Genomic DNA, 27,888 nt, shown 5'->3' with positions numbered 1-27,888 from the left:
AAAAATTTATATCAAATATTGTTGGATGAATTTGGAACTCAAATCTCTGTCAAAACTCAATATCACAATGTCGAATGTCTGGTAAAAATTTTAGACCAAAAGACTCAAAAAAACAAGGCATAGTAAGTGTCAGACCGAGAGTAAACAAAATTGTATGCAACTCTTGATATGATGAGTTTAGAAATAAATATATATAATAAAAAATAAGTTTGAAATTAAATGATATAAAAAATATTAAAATAATAGTATTGAGAGTTATAATATAATTTTATAAAAAATGTGAGTTGTCAATGTATCATTACCCTTACCCTTAATCTGCCATACCATACTAGAGAGTACATGCATCCTATTCCTACACCTCATTCATCATAGTCAGTAAAGGGAATCATGTTCACTTCGACCTTTTCTTTCTCTCCAGATCTAGTATTATAGCTATTGATTGAGAAACTGTCCCTCATCATCTCACCAATAATCAAATTAAAATCTTTTAATGAAATGGAAATGTGCATACAAATTATCTTACTCCCAAGAATAGGTGATATAGCTTTTTTATCACACAAAAATTCAATACATGCATTGCTACTATATCATAAACAAATACATATCTTTAGTTTCACCACCAACTATGATAAATAAAAATGAGGCAACCAGAATTTTACAAACAAACTGTGATGAACAGAAACCGCTCTGTACACATTTGACCGTGAGTTGAATAGAAAAGTTCAACCCTTTTGGTGAATGCAAAAAGCCATAAGGGGCGAGTAGTTTTGGGGAACCGTGATTGTCTTGGAGCATAACAAATAAATGCACAGGTTGTTACTAACAGTAACAAGAATAAGCAAAGTGGTTTTTGTTGGAGACATAAGGAGAGAGAAAATTGGAGGCTGAAGCAGATGAAGCTGGAACCAGTATGCGTGTTTTTCCAGAACCTATTCTCTTTCCAACTACATTCGCGTAGAACAGGCCTGAAATTGCTGGTACGAACACATCACTCTCTGCACTAACATAAAAGTCAATCACTTTCTCAAATTCAGAATCTAGGAACTTTTTCTTCTTATCTGCTGGCATTATGGCTTCCTGCACCAACCAACAATCATCAAGGAGTTAATGTCTACTTCCAAGTAAAAAAAATGATTCTAATTTGAATGATAAGAGACAGAAACAACTTATCTCACCTTTGTATACGTCTTAGGGAACAAATCCTTGAGAGAATCAAGGCTGCTATCCCACCTTGATTCAGTCACATAAACTGTGGTATCCTTGTCAAAACCAATCTGCCTCAAAAATACTGCAATCTCTTGTGCATTGTAGCAGCTTTTCTCCCCATCGTTATCACTATTTTGGCAGCCCTTCTTATCCAGCATCTCAACCCTTAAGTCCACAGCTATGAACTTTCCGTCTGAATTTCGGCTTAAAGTTCTTAGTCTTTCAACAATTGAGTCAACCACTTCATGCATTTCTGGCTGCAACTCTAAACTTTCAAACATTGCTAAGCATGCTACAGAATCAGTGTCGCCTTTTTTCCCTGCCTTTCTCATGTTTATTGAAGGGAAGTAAGTTGCAAGTCTTACACTTCCCTTTGTTCGGTATATTGGCTCCACATGTTCAGCTATGTAATCTTCTGTAACCCGATTAGGGACTTTCACAGCAGCAATATTCCGTGTTGATATATGAGCAGGAAGATCCTTTACCACTCTGACTACCCCTTCCATGCTTTTCATGAACACATCAATATCATAAATGTCCTCAAAATTCCTGACATTTCAATTATATTAGTTAGGAACGTCTACACCATTACACTCAAAAGTAAACTAGACTGAATTGAGAATTGAGTTCAAGAGCTATTCATCAATGACATCTACAATTAAGTACGCTCAGATTGGCCCTTGTTTAATGGAGTGCAGGAAGCCATTTTCTATTTTACTTTTAGTCTACAACCACGTAAGGGTGAGGATGGGGGGCATCAAAATGAGTCACGAGTATTAACGAGTAAACCTTATAACAGTACAGATTATATGAGAAGTTTTCTCACCATGCTTTTCAATCATGTGGTTGATATATATCACAAACAGAAACCATCTACCTACACTTTTCCTTGTCATAATTACTTCCATCACTTGTACAATGTTTCTTAATAGTAAAAGAATCATTAATGCAAGATGTCTGGAGAACGACTAATAAAATAAACTAGCATCACTTATTTCAAGGACCAATGATCCAAAAGCCCAAGTTTTTAAGGGAAAGAACAAGGTTGGTTTCTGAGAAAATTTAGACCCTAATTACAGAAACAAAAAGGCAGGAAAAAAAAAATTTAGTCAGCAGTTGAGAAATAAGCCTAATTCACTTTCAGCTTATGGTTTAGAACAAAAGCTTACGCATATTGGTTGATATGATAACAAAAAATGATGATCAACATCAAACACAGGATGCAAGATGCAACATCGCAGACTCGTTTGAAAACAATATTGTCAAATTACTGAAGGAGGAGGGAACCCTATATAGTCTAAGCAAAGCAGAGGTTAAAATATGGACATGGGATTAAAATAAATGCTCTCATCCATAGAGAGACCTCTGCCAAGTATATAGTCTTCTATAGAATAAAATTTAGCACTAACCTCCTGTCACCAGGTTGGCTTCCTCTGATGTCAGGTATCACAAGCGTTGCCCCCAGACTTCTAGCAACAATCACTGCATCTGCTATCTGATAACCATCACTGGAATGTTAGAGAATAAGGAAATCAGGCATATCTATCAGGATCTGAGTACATTTTTTATTGATCATTTGAGTACATCTAAAGCTATGGGCAACAAATAAAGCACTGACGAATATAAATGTTAGCAACTAGCATCGACAGTCAGGAAGGGGGAAAAGAAGAGGCAAAGCAGTCATCACTTTTCGAAAGTGTTCAACTCTATACTTGACTTCAAGGATAAGTTCTAGATTGAACGCACAAAGAATCACATGCAGCGCAATCTACCAATAAGTTACATGAATAAAGATGACATAAATAACATTGTAGCAAAACATAGTAAAACTTCACATAATCATCATCAGTCCGGGCCATACATAAGCAACTTCTCAACAAGTTAACCATAATGATTGAATAAGTTACCTGAGAAATATGGTATTCCGGGCCATTGGTTAATGCAAAAGTAACAAATCCTTCAGTCCGCTCCACATCATCTGCCACCCATGACAACACAAGTGTCTAATATTTACTATTTGGTAGCATTTGTATGATACAAGTTCCTCAACACTTTTGTGAGTCTTAAAACAAAAACTTACCAGCAGATGGCTTAACCCAACACGGTTTTAGGTCATCCATGTCTCCCTTCCAAAGTCCTATATTCTTTCTCACATGAGTAGCATCAAACTTAGCATTCTCAAAGTTGGAATCCTCCGATCCTCCAGGTAGCTTTTCCTTGCAAAGTAAAAGTTAAAAAAATAAGAAATCAGTGTCTTTGAAAATGAGAAGAGTAAAAGTCGAAATAAGCCAGCTCTAGAAACTGGGCTGCTGCTGATGAGAAAAGGTAGAGAGATAGAGTAGATGGGAGAAGAGTGAAATAGAGATCAGAGAGTCTGGGATTTGGCCAGAGTTCATACTTTCTTTCAAAATTCTATCATTAGAGAACACTAATTGACTGCCAATAGGAATTGGAAGTTCAGATACTGAAATGTGGGCTAAATAGTTAACAATAGTTTGACAATCATTGCACAACACAAGTTTCTGTGATGGAATTGAAGAGAATGAATGAGTACAAAGCATTCGTGTGAGTGTTTAATTGAAAATTATCTATAAAACAATTAAGGTCTTCTCTCCAGGCTCAAGTTTGTGAGTGTAGTAAACAAGGGATCTATAAATAAGATATGTGGAAAAGAAAAATAGAAGGGTTATGTGTGTGTTGTGGTGTGAGTGAAGTGTGGAAATGGAAATGGAAATGGAAATGACAATGGCAATGGAAATGAACAAGTAATGGGGAAGGGAAAGAAAGATGTTAGAGAAGAAGGGGTTACTTGAAGTGAATCAAAATGGTCTCTTTTGATCATATTTCCAAGCATGACAAACATTGTGAGGGTGAGAGCAGCCGCAACCACTTGTCTCAAATCCACTCCCATGTCTTCTTTCTTCTCTCCTCTGTTTCAATCCCTCGCCTTTTTAACAAACCCTCTGAAAACAAAAAGGAACCTTGGAACAATGAGATGTGATGAGATGAAGTTGGAAGCTTGAGCACATGGAAGATAACAAAATTCACTCAACAAACACATACAAGTATGCTAATGCCTCATACCAACTTCCTCTTTCTAATTATTATTTATTAACAAAGCTTTCTACTTTTTACACCACCGACACTTCCTCTGCAAAAATCAAATCTTCTCCAACATCCTTACTCTTCCTCTCTCCACTGTCTCTTTTTTTTTTTCCTTCAAATATGTTTTTCTGATTCTTTTCAACCACTGCACAACTTTTGTTGACCCTTTAATTCTGCTTTCACTGTATTTTTAAAATATATGCATACAAACTAATTAATTAAATGTAGACATTATTGCATATAATTTCAAAAAATAAATCTTATTTTATTTTATACATGAATATTTTTATTTTAAATTTCTTCCTCCATGCATAATATATTTTATTTTTATAAAGATGTACTTTAATACCTATATTTCACATATTTACGCGTATAAATACCTATATTTATTTACAAATGTATTTTATAAGAGGCAAGAGATATTCATAATAGAAAACATTTTAACTTACATATGAAAAAGTTATATACTCGATGTTTTAAGTTATATTTACATTAAAATTGGTGGTTCAAACTGCATATTTATTTGTAAGTTATTTCTCTTTTATCACAGATAACGGAAGATTTAAAAAAAACACCTATTTAATTGATACAAAATCTAAATATATAAGTTTAATATAAATATATGCATGTTAACAATTTAAATATGAGATGATTATTTTTATTTGTATATGTGGTGTGGTTAGATGTGATGGTACAAAGATATTGGACATCACAACTTGTTCAGTCTAAAGTTTGAGCTATTTACAAAGACATCTCAACTTGTTCAGTCTAAAGTCTTAACCTTTAGTACATAGATTACTGAAGAGGTATTTGGTATTTGTTATTTTCATATTGGTAGGTAAAAGAAAGTGAGTTTGCTGCAAATCATAAAGAGCATTGTTTTTTTGTGTAAACAATGTGCAGTGAGTTATTGAGATTGACTACAACCTACAAACAACCACTGAGATGAAACAAACACATAATCATTCAATTGATTAGTGACTTAAGACCATGTTGCCTTTTTCTTTTACAAATATAAATATACCATACCATATTTAGAAAATAATTAATTTGTCTTTTATCATCACAACTAAGTTCTTTTATATATATATATGGGATGAGACCATACAATTGAACGATTTGAACAATTAATCTCGTATTTTTTTTATTAATTATTTTTTTTTATTTTTTTTTCTGGTATTTAGGTTTCGGCTCTCGGTTGGAAGTATATTTACAAAAGGTTCTTTAATCTTTAAGTAAGTATTCTATCAACGAAAACAATAAATATTATAATAAATAATGTATCTTTAGCTATTTAGGTGATTGTGATATGATGAACTCTTTTAGTGTTAGATCGTGATTATCATGCATACCATAATTAAAAGTGTATTAGTTAATTTTTTATACGATTTACCATGAGTTAATTATTTTTTTATGTTGATACTGAAATTTTGGGATTTTCGATTCTAGCCGGTACTCTGTATAAAAGTTGAAAACAAAATTATTTAATGTGAGAAGAATAAAATGTGATATCAAATGCTAAAATTTGTAGAGAAAAGTACACTCCACCCCTTCTTAATTAAAGTGAAGTTCAATTTTCAATCTTGATATGAAATTATTATAATTGAACATATAAAAAAAATAATTGTATACTTATAACCGCATAAATGCAACGATTTAGAGTGAAGAGATGGGATTAGATGGAATGTCCTAATATAATGCTTAATTGCTGTTTATTGTGACAGATTTGTGTTAAAATGTTGTGACAGATTTTCAATATATACAATCATAATGTGAAGAACACGAAATATAAACAAATAAACACTTAAACATCAATAAGTAAAAAGATTACACAAAAATAAGATACATAGCTCTTAAAATTTTAGAGAACAGGATATAATTATAGTAAATATATATGCACGCGTGTAATAAATTATAATGCTATTAAAATCTTAATCATTAATTTAAAATAGAAAGTTGCCTTAATTATATTTTACAGTTATCTATTTTATGAGAGCCAAGTCCACTTTATCTCTTCTGAAAACCAGTGATTCATGAGTTTAGAAGACTAAATTGAATAATCTCAACTATTAATAAAAAAAATTAAAACTTAAACTTTGATAAATTCACGATTTTATTATGAATATACAATATATAATTATTTGTGTTTTTCCTATTTAAACCGCTCAGTATATCATGTATTTCACATTATCTACATTATTATTCAAGTTTAATTAGTCTTAAATAATGATTATTAATGAAGATAATGGAGGGTGTAGGAAGGTAAGCAGTCAGATCAAATGATAATTTAGCAGAGCAGTAATTGTACTTATTATTATTATTTGTACTTATTATTATTATTATTATTTTTATTTGTACTTATTATTATTATTATTATTATTTTCATCATCGATGCAGCTTGTGTGTGCAAGGCTCTTGGATCTGTGGATGCCTTAAAGAACATTACTTTGATTCATCCAACATTCCAAATAAACCAAAATTAAGTTACCAAGGTAAGCAACGATACCACACACACCATAACCTATTTAGCAGCAAAGATTCAAATATAAAAAAAGTACAACACTGCTACCATTGTTGTTACTATTAAACATTAGCTAATTTTGCATTGGATTGGTGAGAGAAGGAGTAAAATGCATGCTGCAAAAGCTGTAGAAGCTGTAGCATGATGACAGATAGTTAGATACCCTTTGTGCTTCTTGTCTGTGGATTAGCATCTGATAATTGATTAATAACATCTCTGATTCTGGGTCTCTTGTGTGGATCATTCTCAGTACATCTCAAAGCAATCATAAGCACTTTGGTAACGTTTTCCATTATATGGGTATCTACACATTGGTCAGAAAGGAATGAATCAACAATTTGATGAATTTCTCCTGTTTCCCTCCACACAGACCTAACCCAATCCACCACAACACCACCCTCCAAGTACGAAGGATCTGCTACTGCCTTCTTTCTGGTTATCAGCTCAAGCAGAACAACCCCGTAACTGTACACATCAGACTCCCTACTATTTGTTGTTGTATAAGCATTCTCTGTCCATGTCACAAACAACCCAATGTAAACTTGTTACTTAATCCATAAGAACATTTATTGAATCTGATTTATGAGGGAAACAAAATATCCAATCAATAATGATGTACTAGACTTACCTGGAGCAATATAACCAATTGTACCCGGCACAAAAATGGAAGTATTTGAAGCAGAAGACTGTTCCAGAAGTTTGGCAATTCCAAAGTCAGCAATGTGAGGCTCCATATCAGAGTCCAGAAGTATATTGCTGGGCTTGATGTCTCTGTGCACTATGGGAGGGTCACAGTCATAGTGGAGATAAGCCAATCCATGAGCAATTCCAACAGCTATCTTATACCTGACATTCCACTCTAAGGTTGGTACTGGTGTCCTTTCATGCAAAACGTCATGGAGACTTCCATTTGCCATGTAGCTGTACAAAATTAGACCACACTCTTTTCTAATCCAAAATTCTTCCAACTTGACCAGATTTCTATGCCTAATTTTCCCAAGGGTCTGAATTTCTCTCACCATGCTCAAGTTCTTACCTTTGCTCGCAGCAAATCCTATCTTTTTCACAGCAAAAGCTTTGTCTGGACCCGTCAGAGCTTTATAAACAATTCCATGGGCTCCTCTACCAATAATATACCGATCATTCAGGTTTTCTGTAGCCTCCATGACTTTGTTAAGAAGGGATGAAGAACCCTGTTCAGTAGAGATATGGTTTTCCTGCTTAGCTGTTCTGCCAAAAACAACAATACAAAATACTCCCAGCAACAACAAAACAACAAATATGGCGCATCCAAGAGCTATCATCACAATTTTAACGTTACTGAAGCCTTTCTGTTCACTAGATTTGTCATCACATGATTTTATAGAGCTTCTTTCGGAGCAAGCCAGGCCATCTGAGGCTGAACATCTGATGCATAGGCCAGGATTGCCAAGGAATGATGACAAGGGAGAATTAAGCAACTTCATCAACGTCTTTGGTACAAGACCACGGAAAGAATTGTAAGAAATATTGAGTTCCACTAAGGAGATGAGTTCTCCAAGAACTTCTATGCTTCCTGTCAAATTGTTCTGAGACAGATCCAATGTTTGCAACATTTTCAGGTTCCTAATCTCTACAGGAATTTCACCTGTCAACAAATTTGAACTTAGATTCAAATCATAGATCACTTCCGGCATTGCTCCAACCGATATGGGAATTTTGCCTCCAAACAGATTGCCACCAAGTTGTAGCTCAGAAATCATTTTAAATTCCCACAGAAAAGATGGGAAGCCCCCACTGAAGTGATTCTCGCTCAAAATTAATGTGGTTAGCCTTGTCCAGTTCTGCAGACTTGATGGCAATGAACCATTTAGGAAATTGAACCCCACATCAAACCTGTCCATTTTGGTGCACTTTGATAGCTGAGAAGGCAAAGGACCTTCTAAGTTGTTGTGAGCGAGATTCAAAGTTCGAAGATTCACTAGGTTCCCTAGCTCTGAGGGTATGGGCCCTGTAAATTCGTTCATGGACAAAATCAAGTCTGTGATACGTCTGCAGTTTCCCAAACTTGATGGAATTGCTCCATGAATTTTGTTGTTGCCAATATCCATATAAACGAGATTTTGGCTGCTCTTAAAATGAGGAAGAGGCCCAGTAAAATTATTTTGTTTGAGGATTAATCTTGTAAGGGTTGTACAGCTCCCAAGATCAGAAGGTACACTACCTTGAAGTTGATTCATACCCAAAGTCAGGATCTTTAACTTCTTGCCAAAACACAGATTTGGTGGGATGTTGCCAGTGAATTTATTATTTGTGAAGTCCAATAGAACTAAACTGCTGTTAATTCCCAAGCTTTGAGGTATGACACCGGAAAACTGGTTGTTAAACAACGAGATGTTTTTCAGCTGCCTGAGTTCCGCAATCTCCAATGGCAATTCTCCAGAAAGACTATTATTATACAGATGCAGACTCTCAAGACCCTTAATCTTCCAGATGCTGAGTGGAATTTCACCACTCAATTGATTTGAAAACAATTCCAAGTCCACCAGTTTTCTCAGTTTTCCCAATTCACTTGGAATGTTTCCCTCAAGTCGATTGGAATACAGTTGTAACTCTGTCAGAGACTTGCAGTTTCCAATTTCTGGAGGTATTCTTCCAGATAAATGGTTTTCTGGAAGGTATAGAATAGAAAGCTTGGTGAGTAGACCAAAGGAGGGCGGAATATTCCCAACCAAATTGCAGCTCACAGCAACAAGTTGCGATAAACTACTACAGTTCCCCATGCTTGAGGGAAGGCCACCACTAAAGTCATTGAATGAGAGATCCAAAAATACTAAATTTTGACAACTACTGAAACCCAAAGAAATTGAACCCGTAAGTCTATTCCCGGCCACATCAAAATAAGCCAAATGATTGAGATTATTCAGACTCTGAGGCAGGATACCCTCCAACTCATTCCTATCCAAAAAGAATTCTTGTAATTTACTGCAATTCCCAGTGGATGAAGGAATTGTCCCAGACAAGTGGTTACTCTGAAGATACAACTGAAGGAGCTCAGACATGTTCCCAATACTGGTGGGGATGGACCCGTTTAAAATGTTATATGATAGATCAACCAAATGCAGTGTAGGGATTTGAGTCAAGGAATGTGGAATTTCACCAGATAGCTGATTATTAGCAAGGCTGAGAAACCGGAGGCTATGCAAGTTTTGTAATGAGTGAGGTATTTGGCCATTAAGGTTGTTGTCAGTCAGGTCTAAGTAGTGTAGGCGAGAAAGATTTCCAATTTCAGGACCCAATTGACCAGAAATCTGATAACCTGTGAGGTTAAGGTAGACGACATGGTGGGCATGGTCACATTGGACTCCTACCCAGGAGGAGCATGGAGTGGAGTCAGAGGCAAGCCAGGTGGTGGTCATGGAAGGAGGCAGAGATGCCCAACGGCGCATGAGTGACAACAGGGTGACCCCATCGGAGGTGAGTGCAGAGACAGCATAAAAGAACAAAGAAAAGAAAAAAGACCACCTCGTGAAGATGGTGGAATGCATTTTTAGATGTAGAGGAGCATAAAGGCCTAACCTTGGTGAAGCACTGCTGCCATGGGAAATGAACTATCACTCATGCTTGAATGTGGAATGTGGCAGGACAAGACAAAGGGTCATTTAATGTTGTCAGAAACAAATAAACGGTCTCTGTTGCATTCACATTAATGTACTGGTATGTAGGAGTTTGAACTATTGACTTGTGAACGAAAGAGAGAAAAGACAAGAACAAGAGTGGTGCATGCAAACAAACTAAGTGGATTGATATTCACATTCACCTACTCATATAATAACAGTGATAATAATATTCTTTTTTCATTAGGAATGATTTGTTTAACGTCCAAAAAGTAACCATTAAAATAATATAATAATATTTTAAAATAAAAATAAATTAAATATTATTAAAATATTAATTGATTGAAATGTCAAATGCATATTTTTTATTGTGTATCTGATTTTTATTATAAATATTAATATTTTATTGAGGGTATAAACTAAACAAGATTGTGACTGCATGTGGTGTGGGGGCAAAGTCTCTAGGGAGTGAGCCTTATATAAGGGAGAATACTACCTCTGCAAGATCTATTCAATCTGCAACAGCCAAGGAAACATTTGAGGGAGCAAGATGGCAGTGCAACACCTGCACTTTGTTAAATAAGGTACAATTTGTTATGGTTGTATGATAATGAAACTGATAGATTGTATAAAGCAGTTCTTGTTTTGATTTCATTTTATATTAAATTATGTATGTACAATGTTCTATGAATTCTGATGATTTGGTGTATTGCATGAGAAGCCTGTGGAACAGAGATTATGCAGAAAGATGTTTCCAAGTTCAAAGTTTGGTGTTGCAAATTTTGTACTCTAGAAAACAGGGTTGAGGTAGATAGATGCTTATGTTGTGGAGAATGGAGATATTCATAAATTTCGTGATGTAATCACAACATTTTACCATAATAATGCATCTACTGGTTGAAGTTTTGGTGAGAAATTGGAAAATAACATAAATTTGATTCTGCTTGAAAGAGTTAAATTATAATAAAATCAGTAGTAACGGCTATAATGTTTGTCACCGTCCTATTTATATTTTTTTTATGGTAAATTACACTTTATTTATAATACACAAAATAATAATATTATTTAGTTCGCTAGATAATACTAATATAATTAATTTTGATATGAAAATTTAAAAATTACTCACGCACGAATCAAATTATGAGTTTGAGGAATGTTGACGCGTGTCAATGTCGAAAAGTTTATCTATAAGCTTATATGTATCACAATCTCAATAATTTCGACTTTATCATTTTACTTATTTGCTTCTATCCAAAAACTTAGCATATCTCTCACTGCTCCTCATTAGTTTCTTTCAAACTCTATAACTTTCCAAAAATCAAAGCCACTATAAAAAAGTGTTTTTAAAAGAATTAGATTATATTCTTATCCTACAGAATTATAAATATTATCTTTTACAGTAAAAACTACGATTTCATTCAAGAATACAATGCCGTAATATTGACTTTTACGGAGAAGTTTCAATCGTCACATTCGATTTAAGAAACTGTTAATAATATCATATTATTGAGAGTCAAGCTTAAAAATAATTTTTTTTATCTTTTAGAACTTATTGATATTTATATTTAAAAATATTAATATCGTATTAGTATAAATTAAGGATTTTGAATAATGATAAGAAATAATATTTATTATTAAATTTGGTCAGTAATAACATCAATGTAAAGAAATCAAAGATAAGACTATTCTATATAAAGAAAAAAAAACAACTCATAATAATATAAATTCGTAGTTTATATCATACTCAAGTTGAGTATGAGAGTATCTTAATATCTTCTACTGGTGAAATATTTTCATTTTCTTAATATCCATAAAACTTGTAAAGATACTACCAATAGAATATTTTAGATTTGAAATTGAAATATTTTTTTTTAAAATATTTTTTGAAAAATAAAAGTATAATAGAATTTTAAGTTTTAAGAAAAAGAATATCTTAAATATAATTATTGATTTTAGTAATAGTATGTGTACAGGTTTAAAATGGAAACATCAAATCAAAAGAAAAGTGATTCCACTTTAGATTATTCTAACTCACACATCTGATAAGAATAGAAAGAAATCTCCTTTGATTTAGTTTATTTACGAAGTTAAAGAAAAGAAATAATAGGTTTAGTAAATTTAATTTTAAGGATGAAAAAATGAATGAATGATGTAATGAACAAGAGAAGACACGTGGAGGAGGAGGAGAAAGGAAGACATTGAGATTTGGCGAAGAGAGAGAAAGAGAGAGAAAGAGAGAGAGAGAGAGAGGAGATTTCGCAGAAGGTTCTTCGGAGGTGTGACTGCTGACTTGCCAGGCACAGCGTAGGTGCCGGCCATCGAACGCGAACAGGAAATGATTTGAACGGTGTCGTATCACATCGTCTTTGCCATTTCTGAGTTCGCTCCTTTGCTTCTTCTTCTTCTTCTTCTTCTTCTTCTTCACTCATCGCATCCCTAGATTCCACTTCTCTTCTCTTTTCTTCTCTGTGAGTGGACTCCTCTGCTTGCTGGATCTGTGCTCTCCTCTCCTGTGCTTAGCAGATGGGTCCGGCGGAGGAGAAGATAGAGCGCGATCCTTTCGACAACCTCGAGGATCCCGACCACACTGCCTTCGCCTCCTCCCCATCCGCCTCCAAAGTCCGTCCCTTCAATTTCGAGCCCACCGTTGTTGATTTCCGGAGCTCCTCCGCCTTCAACATTAGACGCATGAGCAGGAGTATATACTTTGTCTTAATCAAGGCCAAGATCAACATCTTGCTTCCCTTTGGTCCATTCGCCATTTTACTTCATTATCTCACCGGACACCATGGATGGGTCTTCTTCTTCACCTTATTGGGTATTGCTCCTTTGGCCGAACGTCTCGGTTATGCCACCGAGTAAGTCTCACTCCTCCACTCAAATCTATGCTAATCTCCTCTCTAATCCATCGCTAACACGCTCAATTTCCTAATCCTTGATCCAGGCAGCTTGCGTTCTTCACGGGACCAACAGGTATACATAGTTGTACCTTTTTTAGTAACTAGTCTTGTATGTATCATCTTACATTACCTTTTCACTATGTTCAATAACGCATCATGCTTTATGATCGATTAATGACATAAAACACTATTTGTTGAGAACGAGTAACGCATACCGTTAAAGTAACACCGTCCTTTATCGTATTAATTTATTCCTTTTCTGTGTAAGCCTTGCATCAAAGTACGTGTCGATTGAACTGACTTGTGTTGGTATTCGCAGTTGGGGGTCTGCTTAATGCCACATTTGGGAATGCAACTGAAATGATTATATCAATTTACGCATTGAAAAGCAATATGATAAGAGTTGTTCAGCAATCTTTGCTTGGTTCTATCCTGTCAAATATGCTTCTAGTTCTTGGCTGTGCTTTCTTTACCGGTGGCATTGCCCATTACCAAAAAGTACAGGTTTTTGATAAGGTACATTTCATGACCTTAGTGAAGATTAGTGCATGTAATTGTTTCTTCGTGTTTTGCTTCACATTGTAGTTTGCCTTTGCAACAGGCTGCTGCCGTTGTCAATTCTGGGTTACTCTTGATGGCTGTAATGGGAATCCTGTTTCCTGCTGTGCTTTACTTTACTCACTCAGAAGTTCATGAAGGGAAGTCAGTGTTGTCTCTATCAAGATTTAGCAGCTGCATAATGCTGGTGGCGTATGCAAGCTACCTTTTCTTTCAACTTGGAAGTCGGCAAAATGTTTATAGTCCAGTTAATGAGGTTAGTTCTTTTGCCCCATTTTTGTAAACTTTTTTTTGCTTTTCCTCTCATGTTTATGATTTATAATTATCATGACATGTACCATGTGATGTGGTTGGGGTGAAGCCCGTCTATGTTTTGCTATCATTGTCTTTCTCAAGGAGAATACGAGGCGTAGTGGCAATTAGATATTTTTAGTTTTCAACTATTTAAGGAGATAAATATGTATTTGGCTCGTGTTAGTTGTCACAACTATGGTCCTTTACTTAATTATCCAGTCATTGTCATTTCCCTGTGTTAATTAGTATTACACATATAACAGTCACCATTTTGCTAGTAGACCCTTATTATACATGTTAAAGTTTTAAAACCTTCAACATACATACGAGTTTGAGTTTAGTGGATGAAAGATATGTATACACGAGAAGAAAGAAAATTGTTTTTGTTTCAATTGCTAGACTCGAATATTTTATTTAATTAAGCATTTTACCAAAAGAGTGTGTGGAAAATATTTTCAAATATGAAGATCTGGGAAAGATGACTACATTGCCATGGTGTGAGGTATAGCTTCTCAGTCAAATTTTGGTGGACTCTCGAAGACCATGGAAACACAGCCACAACCATTATTTTTGTTTCATCAAAGCAGACTCTATCTAATTGGTGTGACCGAACTTCCTTTGCAACTTGCATGATGCAGTGGCAGAGCTTGTATAATAAAAAAAATTGGAAGTGTCAAATAAAAATAATAAGGTTTATAATGTTTAAATTAAATGAAACTGTTATGATAATATCATTCCTTATGGGTGGTGATTTTAAGCATTTCATTATACTATTCAAATATTAAATATTTTCTTAATCAATTTCTTTTTGTGTTATTAAAATATATTTTAATTTATTATTATTAATACTTCCCAATTTTTGTTTTTTATGACTTCTGTTTCTTTGTTTGCTACTGAATAAAAAAAATTAGAGAACTTATCTGCATCTTTTTCTTGTGAAAATTGTCGGAAATATTAAGTATTTTATGCAAAACAAAATTTGTATGAAAATAAGCAAAAGAAAATGTTATGAAATTTTCAACAAATTTAAGGAAATTAATTTTTACCCAAAAATCTTAGCAAAGTTTGCTCAAATTCTGTGTAGAAATAAATTGCGTGAAAAATCCACATGCAAGACATATTTACAGGTTTAAGTCACGTTATATAACCTTCGTATTCGACAAGGATACAAAGGTTTTGCAAAAAGTTAGTTTGACAAGGCAAAACAGTTAATGGTTTGAAAAGGTAATTAACTAATAAAATACTTAACGTGGGAAAAGTGTTATTAATGTTTAAAATCATTCATAAAGAATTAATGTTATCAAAAGATAAAATTTCCAGTAAAATATTAATGTAAAATTTTCTATAATAATAATAATAATCATAAGCAACTTCAATTAAAGTTTACCTGATGTTAATGTTATGCTCTATGTTCTTTCAATGACATAAAATTATTAATAATCTATAAAGCAGGAATATCTCTCTTGTTCAAAGTGTCAAATTGCGGACACCTTTTCTTTAAACACTTCTAGTTTGGTTTCAAATTAAAAAAACATTTTTTTGTTGGCTTTGACACTTGTATCTCTACACAACTCAGACACTTAGCCAACACCGGATTGCCAAACGGTAATGATTTTACAGAATATTCATTTTTTAACTTTTAGACAAGTCAACTTAAAATATAATAAAAAATAATAAAAATATTGTATCCCCTTTTTTTAGGCTTGTTGTCATAGGAAAAACATACTAGATTGGTTTGGTGAAGTGAAAATACCATCAATTTAGATCTAATACTTTATTATTGTATTAAAGTTTCTCTTTGTGCATTGTGCATGTGTATGCCGTTTCCTGGTGTCTGGTGTCCTATATTTTAGACTCTAGTGGCGTTAACTATTGATGTCCATGAAAGAGTTCGCGCCTTGTGTTTCATAGTTAATAATCAAGAAATAGACAACTTTAAAGAGCATTTGAGAATATTATGGAAATCTTATTAGTGTAAAAAGTTGGGGATGACTCCCCTGTCCAAGATCTGCTACTTTACCATGAAGGTGGCTTTGCATTTTGATAGATGTCAACTTGGAGCATTGTTTTGCTTGTATTAGAAAAGGAAAAAGCTTTCTTTTCTTTTATGTTTTCACCCCTCAGGTGGGGGTTTAAATTTTTTTTTTCTGAAGTTGATCAGAATATTGAATCATAACATATATTTCGAAATATCAAAGAATTTACGTCAGTATATTGGTTCCTATTGAATGCATTTTTCTATATCATTCAACAGTGCATTTAAACATAATCTTCTTACTTTATAATGTAGGAAGGAGATAGTGGTGAAAATTCTGATGAGGAAGAAGAGCTTGAATTAAGTCAGTGGGAGGCAATAGCCTGGCTTGCTATTTTGACAGCATGGGTATCTATATTGTCTGGATACCTTGTAGATGCCCTACAGGTATGGCTGTATCATTTCAGAACTTCTTGATCATTAATTTACTATGATTGTATATTCTCTTGGAATCCTGAGTTTGAGCCTTTATATTTTTTTTTTTCTTAATTATGCTTTCATTTTATTTGTTGATTTCTTTTGGCAAGGTGCTCTAATACAAGAGTTTGCAAGATGATTCCAAAAAGAGTCTTACCATGCAATATAAGGTCTTGATATTTGATGTTCATTTTTAGAGCCATAAATAGAAAACTAAGTTACTATTCCAAGAACGTGGTGACAGCTGAAGGGTGATAAGACCTTTAAGAAAAAATATTGCTGTAAGGTAATAGATAATGAAGGTATAATTTCATCTGAAAAAGATGTCTAATAAGCAATCTTGGGTGAATCAAAAGACTTGGACCAATAGATAATAATTCTTGGTGGTGGAATGCGAGTATTTAATAGAAGCTAAGAAACAAAATGGAGTGTTTAAAGTTCTTACACTCTTGCAACCACTAGTACTCAATAGCGGCATGAAGTGGCCACCCTTAAAACGGTTGTAGCAGCATAGTAGATAGCTAGATGACTCACATTGTAATTTTATACAAGTAGAGAAATATATATATATATATATTTGTGTGTGTGTGTGTAATTTCTACTTATTATAATTCTATTTATATATGATTATTGTCTCTATTGTATAATATATCCTTATTTGTTCTTTTTTTGAATATTACAAAGTATCTTATATTATTATAATAGTATAATGTATGATTAATAAAAAAAAGGAAAAAAAAAAATCCTCCCTAGCTGTATTATGTTTCAGGATAGAATGGCATATTTTGGGGGTGCCAGCCACTATCCATCCTCACACAACCAGTTTGCCCCGTCTGATGTTGTATAACTGAGGGTATTCGGTGGTCATGCAGGTTACAGAGTTTCTGCATGGCAAGTTCCTTATGTAAATCGGACATGATAGTGTATATAAGCATTGTAATTTTTCGGAAAAAAAAGAGGACAATGTCTTAGGTAAATCGGAGATGTACCTTAGGTTCTAACTATAAGTATATGTGATCATGTTGCAAAATGATGGAGAAGTTAATGAAGTAGATATCACCCTAGAGATACAACTTGGGTGATTAAATTGGAAGAAGATATTGAGGATTGTTTATGATTTCAAAGTACCTACCGAGCTCAAAACAAAGTTGTATTTATACTGCTATCCACTAATAAGATTTTAAATAATGGTGATATATAATACTGGCCTTGTAGCCTTAATTTGTACTAATCTAATTATATGGATCAAGTACTGTTACAAAATATCTATTTCCTGTCCTTGTTGACAGACAGAAACGCTGATATTCTTATTGTCTGTAAACTGTGTTATAAGTTGATTCATAAACTTATTGTGTTTCTGGTCTCTTACAGGGTGCATCTGAGTCATTAAATATGTCAGTGGCTTTTATTTCTGTCATCTTGCTTCCAATTGTAGGCAACGCGGCAGAACATGCCAGTGCCATAATGTTTGCCGTAAAGGACAAGCTTGTAAGTGCCTTTCAAAGCCTGCTCTTCATTCTTTGAATATTGTTGATCTGTTAACGGATTCAATCTCTCCTCAGGATATTACTATTGGAGTTGCCATTGGATCGTCTACACAGATATCTATGTTTGTGGTATGGCCTTGAACTGTTATTAAATGGTTATTTGGAGTATACATTTAGTGTATCCTTTTGTGAATAAACTATCCTGTTAAAAGAAATGGACTAGAGTTTATTATCTTTTTAAAATTAGTATATCATTGCACAAAGTTAATGATTCTTGTTCTCTTGAAAATTGCAGATTCCCTTCTGTGTGGTTGTTGGATGGTGCATGGGAAAAGAAATGGACTTGAATTTTCAACTCTTTGAGACTGCCACGCTTTTTATCACCGTGTTGGTAGTTGCATTTATGATGCAGGTATTGATTTCTTACCTCTAACTTGTGTTGGTAGTGGTTGTTAATGTTTCCCAACTTATAAGCAATTAATGGTCGGACGCTAGATCTCTTTTAAAGGTGTTTTAGTCAAGCCTATAATCCTATGTTTTAATTTATTGTAGAGTGAAAAAAATAAAAAGTGGCTGAAGAGAGAGTATGGAGATTTAGGAAATTCAGAATTAACACAATTCTTCGTCATTGTCTGATATAAAAAATAATTTGATTCTTGTCACTTTGTTATTGCTTACGAAATCTAATTAAAGAACTAGGCATCAGTAGTAACTTTGTGTGTATGAGTGAATGCCAAATTTTATAGCATTATGCACATCGGCACATGTATTAGATGTTACTAGTTGTATTACATAATAATTATTCAACTTGGTAGAGAGGAGAAACATTAATTATCTCTATCAAAACAGAAGAGAGAGACAGTAATGAGCTGCCAATTTAATCCAGAATTGACTATATCAATTCTTTTAAAGGCAGGTCTTGGTATCTTAGTTAAATGTTTAATAAACACAACCTGTAAATTTATTAAATTTGATGGGCATATTCTCGATTTACATCAATATGTGTTATTTGAATTGGGTTTCTCTACATTTGAAATTTGTTGTTATGGTAGATAACTGAGGCAAAAGGAAACAAGGAAAAGTCCATCTACTACAATAATAAGCTTAATTAACTCTTTGGTCCCATAATATAGGGTTGTTTTGATTTTGGTCCCTACTTTGTTTTTTGTATGGTTTTCGTCCTTAGTTTGTTTTGCTTGTAATGTGATGATAATGGGATTACATGACACATCTACAAAATTGTCAATTTAACATGTCATTATATGATGTCACCAGGGATTAAATTAAAAAGTGATATGTTTATAGGGACTAAACTAAAAGTTATTTTATTTGTGGGAACTAAAATTAAAAGTGAAATATTGATAGGGGCTAAAACAAAAAACATTACAAAGATTTTAAGCAAAAAAATAGCATATTTTTGAAAGAGTAAAATAAAAAGTGACATATTTACAAAATATATTTAAGTGTTACATTAAAAATATAGGTAATATTTTTGTTCTAACTCTAATAATTCGTTTGAAAATTATTAAATCAATAATTTGTAACATAAACATAATTTACCATTTTTTTCGTTTTCTTCAACTGTGATAATTTTTTATAACAAAAGTTCACTATAATAAACTACATGTGAATTTTTTTCTACTTAAAAAAAATAGTTTGTAATTATTAGTCTTTGTTAATGTCATTTTTTAGTTATTTGAAATAGAAGTATCAAAATAAGTCGATGAACTGGTTCTAAATGCTTGTAAATCAAGCAAAGTTAGAGAGAAAAAATTAAGGTTTAAATTGAATTGTGCAATTTTGTGTCTGAAATAATGTCTTAAAATTAAATTACTTTCTCTTCCCAAAAAAGAAAAGCAGATTTAAAATACTTGCAAACGGCATTCTCCACTATCAAAATTCTTGAACCTCTCACATTTGAAGACGCATAAAGCTCAAACATATTACTTTCCCCACACTTTGTGAAGAAGAAACAAGTTGCTGACCATAGAGAGGTGAACTTGTTGTCAACGATCCTATCCTTCATATAACACTTTCAAGCAACAACCCATCCATCTTTGAAATGAAACAAAATTGTGATTTTTTTTAGTCTCTAAATATATCATTTTTTATTTATTTTAGTCCTGGACGACATCATGTTGACGTGACACTTTTAAGGATGTCATAATTGTTGAGGTGATAATTTTGCTACGTGTGTTGTGTGATGACATCATGAGGATGTCATCAAAGTTATAGTTAATGGCAGGGAGTAAAAGAAAAATACCCTATATTATGGGGACTAAAATTTCAATATTTTATAAATGTGTGAATTTTAAGATGACATCAACAAAGAGAGAAAGATATCATTGGAATCCATGTCAGGCATCAGTTTTTCATTCCATTGTATGGAATGTTATTACTACTATCGTTAATGTGTTTGACAACCATTTTAATTTGTTTTTACTTGCAGGAAGGAACCTCAAATTATTTTAAAGGCTTGATGCTTGTGCTGTGTTATCTGATAGTTGCCGCCAGTTTTTTCGTACATGTAGACCCTAAAAGTGGTGAGTTACTTTGGAGTATACTGCATAGTTTCACAATAATTATATAACGAGGAAGAATCTAGATGAATTTCCTCTATTTCTCTTCTAAACTTCGCACAACAAGCTTGCTTAATTTGTTTTTTGACTTTTTTTTTACGTATTTGCCTACCTGTCTCTTCTCCTTCTCATTCTCCTTCTCAAGATACGTATATAGCTTGTTACATGATATGAACTTCTGGATATTGGGGCTCTGTCCCTTCCAGATTTATAACATGTCATCTTTCTGGTTAGAACATGTTATACCAAAAGTGGATTTGCCAGTTCCACAATTCTGCTAAACAGAGTAACTGTCGGACTTAAGTAAAATCCAGAATAGTATATAATATTTTTATTATCCGGTGTTCATTATTGCCTAATCAGTTTGAAATGATTTTCTTGAAAAGATAAAATTCTAGAATCATGGGGAATTTTTATTTCCAAAAGCTTTGGCCAAATAGAACTGCAGCCCCCCACCACACACACACCCCTACCCCACACCCACAAACAAATGTTAGCACTTGGAAATGTATCTTGAATTTTCCCTCTGCAAGCCCAAAGTCGTTGAACCCATATATTTTAGTGACATGACACATCATGTTGCTAATCGCAGTTTGTTTATCAGGTCCATTTAATGAATTGATCTTTGCAGAATATGCTCTGTATTGTTCTCAATTTTTAAGATCTTGGTAGAAGTAAGGGGGCCTCTCATTTGGTTAATACAGTATATCCTCTAGATATGATATTAGGATGTTCATTTTTTGGAGTTTCACACCAATCAATTTTGACTCTAGATCTAATCATGTTCAATCTGTGTAGCCATGATTGGTAGTTGTACATCAGGCTATTTGCTGATAAAAAAGCGAAACTTAGTTAGGATTATGTTTGGTTGTTTGTTTGACATATATGGTTAGGGCCTGGTCTAATGCTCTGTTTGTGGAATCTGGTACAGGTGATGACTAAATATTTAGAGTAGGTGTGGTAGTTGTCAATGTTCCACTTTCTGTACCCAAAACGTAGGAAGCATGGATTTCGAAAGGGTTCAAGAAAACCTTCGACCTGCTTTCAACATGACCCGGAAACCCCTGAAGTGATCACGAGCAATTTGTTGTACTGGAAATTTTCAGCCTTGTATTATATATTGAATTTTGAGAGTATGTTACCTGTATTATTTTCATAGTTTTAATTCATTCACCATAAAATCTTGTAGCCTGTGGGCTTTCATATCTCTAATGAATCACGTTGAAAGTAACAATCATTGTCAAGCTTTCTTTCTTTCATTTATTTGTTTGCAGTGTTCTTTTGACAATATTGAGGGGTTCATTTTTATCTTCAGTTTTTTGGAATTGGTATTGGAAATTTGAAATGTGAGTGAACTTTTCATATTTTATGTCAAATGTGTTCATATGAAATACAAATTTTATGTCAAATGTGTTCATATGAAATACAATGACAGAAATCTAGCACTGGGCCTGTGAAATGAAAAAAAGCAAGAAAAAGTTAGAGGAAAACTAAGGGGGAGGATGGAGATGGTAGCAGTTTGAGTAAGATGAATGAATGGAGGCACGGGAGGAAAAGACCGATGATGAAACCTGGATGCAGCTGCGTCTTCACTGGGAAAAGGATTTCTAAGGTTTCATTACCATTTTATTGACTTTTGAAAGCTTGCTGGGTGGTGGGTGGTAGTTGATGACGTTCAGTCCAAAAAGTCAGTAAAACTTAGACAATATTATTCTAACACCAGACAAGATAAAATTCAAAATAAAAACCTTAAATGCATTTAAAACAACATTACGAACCTATAACTCCTGAGGAGGTTATCTAGTGCTGTGGTATGCCTATTTTTATAGGTTAGACTTCCTCCAAAAAGATGTAAAAGACTGAATAATTCTCTGCTTGCATTTACTGTCAAAGTTTCTCATACATATAGAAAAACAGAAAATACCAAAACAGAAAACAGCGAAACAGTAAGGATGTGCCTCATCAGAAAAACAAATATGAGATTCTAATAACTTGGATAAAATATTATTCTGCCCTCTATTCCAATTCAGATTCTCAACCATTATTTCCTTTTGTTTTTAACAGTGCAGTTATAATCATTAAAATACATAGGCTTGGTGTTTTGTGTTTTGGGCCTGCTTCTTGATATTGGAGTGCTCATTGATGTTCATCATGATCTTCTGTTCCCTCCTCTTATGCATAACATGCTGCGCTTGATAATGGAACCATAACTTTTTAGAATTACTAATTTGAAAATTATGTTTATTGTAAATAATTAAAATATATTTAATTAATCAAAAACATTCTTCGAAATATTTGCATGTGTTTTTGCCCAAAATTTAAGCTTTCATGGGTTTAATATTTTTTTTATAAAATTACTTTATTAAAATTATTAAAACCTTATCATAAATATGACATTTGGCAATTTCTTTTATTGTGAAAACCCAATTACATTTTGAAGAGAATAAAAATGTTTTTGAATGAGTAAAAAGTACACGCTACATGGATTAAAACACTTGTTTATAAAGTGTATGGTTAAATATAATTTGCACCTCTTTTAAAAAAAAATAAAAAATTTGCAGATAGTTATCTTTTTTTACAGCCCTTTATGTATATTGTTATGTTTTCTGATAATAACTTGAATGATCTTTTTTTTAAAAATAATTCTTCTCACGGAATATAGTTGCATAACATGCAACCATTGAAATTAGTCCGAGTGAAGTGCAAGTGGGTTGATCTTGATATCTAACCAATTATGTAACATTCATTAATAAGCCAGCCACATGCATGGTCGACATATTTATAAAATGTTGATAAAATAATTACTGATAACGATTGCTTATTTATAAATAAAATATAGGAACACGAGTTTATTTAAATTTCGTAATTTCAAAATTAAAACTGAAATGATGTTGCTTAAAAAATATTTTGGTATTAGATTGTGAAAATGGTGTACAGAAGAAAATACGAAAGCAAGAGGGTGAAGGCTCTCAATAATCGGTGTTGCTTGTGTGTTGTTGAAGGTTGTTGGGGACATTGTATTGTATAATAACGAGAACGGATTCATTGATGTCACATCATTTTGATACAGCTGCAGGTGCTGCTAGCTTTGCTCGTAGATCCTTACGCAAGATTTTGCCTGATGGTGACTTGGGAATTGCATCAACGAAGAACACTGTGCTTATTCTTTTGTAAAACACCACCTGCACATTTCAGATAAACTACGTGTGTAAACAGTATAGTTATTGCAGTGTAATAAAAGTGCATTGATGAGGAAAAGAGGTACTTGTTTGGAGATAAAGTGTTTGATTTCATCCTGGGTTGTGTCGATGCAAGCATTTGATCTCACCACAAATGCAACAGGTACTTCTCCCGCGGCTTCATCCTTCATTCTGAAATTTATGGTTCATCAGAGGATAATATATAGAATGGTCAGTGAAAGAGATTGAGATGAGATGATGAGATGAGAGAGTTACGGAACGACGGCGGCGTCAGAGATGTTGGGATGAGTGAGAAGAAGGGCTTCAAGTTCAGCCGGAGCCACCTGAAAGCCTTTGTACTTGATCAGTTCCTTTAACCGATCAACTATGAATAACTCATCGTCTTCGTCGATGTAACCGATGTCACCTGTGTGCAACCAACCCTCTTTGTCTATCGTCCTCTCTGTTGCCTCTTTGTCGTTCAGATAACCTGATTCATTCATTCATACATTGTTCATTCATTCATTCACCTTTTTCTTCCAACACACGCCAACAACACAACAACCTTAATCAATGCTGTACATGATTTCAATGTTCGACCACCTTTTCAAACTAAAAATAATGAGGGTAGGTAGATAGGTACCTTTCATGATCTGGTCGCCTCTTATGCAGATTTCACCGGAGTGGTTTCGAGGTAGGGATTGGGCGGTTTCGGGATCCACAATCTTCATCTCCGCGTTTCTCACAACGGTTCCACAAGCCCCTGCTTTCACGTGCATGGCTTCTTTGGCAAAAGCTAAGGACATTGTGAGCACGGGGCCCGCCTCCGTCATGCCGTAACCCTGGCCGAGTCTGGCGGTGGGGAATTTGGACCTCACACTGTCTTCGAGGTCTTTGCCGAGAGGAGCTCCACCGGACTTGAAGAGCCTGATGGAAGAGAGGTCGTAGCTGGCGAGATCGGGTGATCTGGCAATGGCGAGAACGATGGGGGGAACGACGGCTGCAACGGTGACTCTGTGTTTGTGAATGAGGGCGAGGAGGGCTTTGATTTCGAACTTGGGCATGAGGAGAATCGCAGCCTTGGAACGCAAGCCACAGAGCAGAACAGAGTTGAGGGAGTATATGTGGAACAGGGGAAGCACGCAGAGGATGGTGTCGTCGGAGTGGTAGTAGAGGTTCGGATTCTCGCCGTCGACCTGCTGAGCAATGCTCGTCACCAGCCCTTTGTGCGTCAGCATCACACCCTTCGGAAGCCCCGTTGTCCCCGACGAATACGGCAACGCCACCACGTCATCCGCTCTTATATCCACCTCATCCATCTCGCCGCCTCCCTCACACAGCTCCGAGAAATGGATGTGACCACCGCCATCTGCCTCCGCCGCCGGACACGAGTCCACGAACACCAGCTTCACCTCCTCCAGCTCCTTCACCTTTTCGTAGTAAGAGGCCTGCGTGATGAGCACCTTGGCGTTGGACGCCTTGGCCTGCTTCGCAATCTCCGCCGCAGTGAAGAAGGGGTTGGCCGCAGTGGCCATGGCGCCGCGATGAGACGCCCCGAGAAAAGCGAACACGAATTCGGGGCAATTGGGGAGAAGGATCATGATGACCTCGCCCTGTCGCACGCCCAATTTGTGGAGGCCGGCCGCCACTTTGCGGGCGGTGGCGTCGACGTCGGAGTAGGTGTAGACTTCTCCGGTGGGGGCATTGATCAAGCAGGGGCGTGAGGCGTGGTCAGGGAGATTTTGGAAGCAGTAAGCGTGGAGGGGAAGGTGTTTGGGGATGTATATATCCGGAAGCTTGGACCTGAAAATGAAGTCCTTTCCCTGTTGGGTTTCAACCGCCATTTCTGAAACTGTGTTTTCGTTTGTGTATTCGAAGAGAAGAGGAAATCAGAGGTTGTGTATTTGTAATGTAATAGTAATAATAAGAGTAAGATAAGAATAAAGGAGGAGTGAGTTATGAGTTACTGTGGTGGTTGGTGAAGGGCAGGGATGGAAAAAGAGAACAGTGGAAGGGATGATCTGTGATGTGATGGATGGAGGAGAGGGGTTGGGGTTGGTGAAACGGAGACAAAGCAAAGCCTCTTTTTCTTACTTCTCAAGACTTTTTCCACCTACTCCACTCCACCTCTCTTCTCTTCTCCTCCACCTACCACACTCACCCTTCCCACGCCATTTTTCAATCCCATTCTCTCTTTTTCACTCATTCACTCCTCACCCAATCCATTTTTTTGGTTAACCAACCCCCTCACTCCCAAGACAATTTGGGATCCAATTATTATTCTAATCACCTCAAACTTCATGCCATGTTTATTGGATTCCCAGCACCAACACCAAAATGTTGCACTCTCATTTCGACTTTTGGATATTACTGTTCAATAATTTTCACCCAACAACAATTTTAAACTTAACTCTCTTATGTTTCAAATGGTTCAAGTTCAGGGTCGAATAGGTTATTAGTTTTCTTTTCCCTTTGTTTATATATATTTGTTGAAGCAGATACAACTGCATGCATGGAGTGTAGAGAAGTCAACGTGGTTTCTACCGAACCGGTTATATATATATACATAGACACTGAAAGGAAGAAAATGGTAGGAGCATTGCGTGGTTTGACGATGGAGTCAGCAAAAAGTGCAGTGTTGGTGATATTTTGTTCAGTTTGGTTGTGGCGGGTGCAGGGTGGCAGTGGCAGTGTTATCGTATCGAAGGACGGAAATGGAGATTATAGAACGGTGGGAGAAGCCATCTTGAAGGCTCCGGAGATGAGTGAGAAACCTTATACCATTCACGTTCGAGCAGGCACTTATCAAGAATACCTCTTCATTCCTCCTCATAAGACTAATATTAGACTCCTTGGAGATGGACCTCACCTCACCAAAATAGTAGCCTACCAAAAAGGTTCCACCTTAGGTACTAATATTCAACTCTTCTGCTTTTTAATTTTGGTGCCAACACAAACATCACATGCAACCTATATAGTAAACTTAAATTACACCGGTAGGTTCGAACCTATCCTAGCGACTATCCTAGCGACTGTTTATTGGATTTATCGGGCCACCACCCCTAATATGTTCCCTAATATGTTGAGTTAGACTTAAAGTCTATTTATTAACAATTGATTTATTATATTAATTATACGTGGAAAGAGGAAGTGAGAGTGAAATGGGTTGGTTTGTTTGCAGACATTCGTGGAGATGGGTTCATGGCAGTGAAGATGGGGTTTGCGAACTGGGCGGGGCTAAACGCAAGCGGTGCAGTGGCGATTCGGAACGAGGCAGACAAGAGCATATTCTACCAATGCTCCATAGAAGGACTCCAGGACACACTGTGGGCGGTTTCCGGTCGTCAGTTCTACAAAAGGTGCGCCATCTACGGCACAGTCGACTTCATCTACGGCAACGCAGCGGCGGCGTTCCAGGACTGCATGTTATACGCGCGGTACAGAGAGTACGTCACGTTCACGGCTCAGTCGCGAGAGGATCCGAATGAGAAGACTGGGTTCAGCTTCCAAAGATGCGAATTCAGAATGTCCCCGCAGGATGAGAGCAGAAAGAGAGAGGTGCATGCGAGCCTGGGCCGTCCCCTCAGAGCCTACTCCACCGTCGCCATCCTCCACTCCTACATTGACTCCGTCGTGGATCCTGAAGGTTGGGAGCCCATGCCCCACCAGCCCACTAACAAAGTCACCTACATCGAGTTCCACAATACTGGGCCGGGCTCTAACACCGATGGCAGAGTTAAATGGGCTGGCGGTCACCCGGCCCAAGCAGCCCGCTTCACTGCCTCCTCTCTCTTAGACGCTGACTCTTGGATTCCCTCCACCGGAGTTCCCTACCACACTGGACTCTAGTCAAATGTATCAGCTCCAACAAATATTTCATTTTCAATTTAATATTTACTCACTCTTAAAATTACTTTCTCCAAATTTAATCAAAATAAATGAAATAATTAATTTGATAATGATAAGAGGAGAATAATATAGTGAATAATTAATTTTTAATATATGTTAAAA

General features: G+C 35.4%; 5 protein-coding genes and 1 long non-coding RNA gene across 9 annotated transcripts; 3 read left to right on the top strand and 3 right to left on the bottom strand.

Moving 5' to 3' along the window:
• Window positions 1–462: 462 nt before the first annotated feature.
• Window positions 463–4,462, bottom strand: LOC137836099 (protein MANNAN SYNTHESIS-RELATED 1-like). 4 transcript variants are annotated; one of them, XM_068644936.1, is made up of 7 exons: window positions 4,270–4,462; window positions 4,016–4,169; window positions 3,287–3,422; window positions 3,114–3,184; window positions 2,616–2,701; window positions 1,176–1,755; window positions 463–1,077 (listed from the first exon to the last, which is right to left on the bottom strand). In XM_068644936.1, exons 2-7 carry the CDS (start codon window positions 4,115–4,117, stop codon window positions 820–822), a joined length of 1,233 nt encoding a protein of 410 aa, XP_068501037.1. In that variant the 5' UTR covers window positions 4,118–4,169; window positions 4,270–4,462; the 3' UTR covers window positions 463–819. The 4 variants fall into 4 exon arrangements, with proteins under 4 accessions (XP_068501037.1, XP_068501038.1, XP_068501040.1 ...); XM_068644937.1 differs by having other exon boundaries at window positions 4,291–4,455; XM_068644939.1 differs by having other exon boundaries at window positions 3,287–3,416; window positions 4,291–4,423.
• A 2,277-nt stretch (window positions 4,463–6,739) lies between these two features.
• LOC137836106 (receptor-like protein kinase) lies at window positions 6,740–10,616 on the bottom strand. The gene is made up of 2 exons (XM_068644954.1): window positions 7,461–10,616; window positions 6,740–7,343 (listed from the first exon to the last, which is right to left on the bottom strand). Exons 1-2 carry the CDS (start codon window positions 10,357–10,359, stop codon window positions 6,988–6,990), a joined length of 3,255 nt encoding a protein of 1,084 aa, XP_068501055.1. The 5' UTR covers window positions 10,360–10,616; the 3' UTR covers window positions 6,740–6,987.
• A 269-nt stretch (window positions 10,617–10,885) lies between these two features.
• Window positions 10,886–11,344, top strand: LOC137834556 (uncharacterized). The gene is made up of 2 exons (XR_011084921.1): window positions 10,886–11,012; window positions 11,150–11,344. It is a non-coding gene; the product is annotated as an uncharacterized lncRNA (long non-coding RNA).
• A 1,189-nt stretch (window positions 11,345–12,533) lies between these two features.
• LOC137836111 (vacuolar cation/proton exchanger 3-like) lies at window positions 12,534–21,932 on the top strand. Its single transcript, XM_068644961.1, has 10 exons — window positions 12,534–13,286; window positions 13,373–13,401; window positions 13,648–13,844; window positions 13,930–14,142; window positions 16,471–16,602; window positions 18,004–18,120; window positions 18,195–18,248; window positions 18,415–18,531; window positions 20,569–20,662; window positions 21,630–21,932. The coding sequence occupies exons 1-10, from the start codon at window positions 12,952–12,954 to the stop codon at window positions 21,638–21,640; spliced, it is 1,299 nt and encodes a 432-aa protein (XP_068501062.1). The 5' UTR covers window positions 12,534–12,951; the 3' UTR covers window positions 21,641–21,932.
• A 1,657-nt stretch (window positions 21,933–23,589) lies between these two features.
• On the bottom strand, window positions 23,590–26,027 carry LOC137836109 (4-coumarate--CoA ligase 1-like). Its single transcript, XM_068644960.1, has 4 exons — window positions 24,521–26,027; window positions 24,154–24,367; window positions 23,964–24,069; window positions 23,590–23,880 (listed from the first exon to the last, which is right to left on the bottom strand). Exons 1-4 carry the CDS (start codon window positions 25,719–25,721, stop codon window positions 23,755–23,757), a joined length of 1,647 nt encoding a protein of 548 aa, XP_068501061.1. The 5' UTR covers window positions 25,722–26,027; the 3' UTR covers window positions 23,590–23,754.
• LOC137836113 (pectinesterase-like) lies at window positions 25,999–27,790 on the top strand. Its single transcript, XM_068644963.1, has 2 exons — window positions 25,999–26,786; window positions 27,059–27,790. Exons 1-2 carry the CDS (start codon window positions 26,390–26,392, stop codon window positions 27,724–27,726), a joined length of 1,065 nt encoding a protein of 354 aa, XP_068501064.1. The 5' UTR covers window positions 25,999–26,389; the 3' UTR covers window positions 27,727–27,790.
• Window positions 27,791–27,888: the final 98 nt, after the last annotated feature.

The sequence above is a fragment of the Phaseolus vulgaris genome, chromosome 5, assembly GCF_000499845.2.
Source record: "Phaseolus vulgaris cultivar G19833 chromosome 5, P. vulgaris v2.0, whole genome shotgun sequence".
Lineage (NCBI taxonomy): Eukaryota > Viridiplantae > Streptophyta > Magnoliopsida > Fabales > Fabaceae > Phaseolus > Phaseolus vulgaris.
This window is presented reverse-complemented; position numbering and strand designations above follow the sequence as displayed.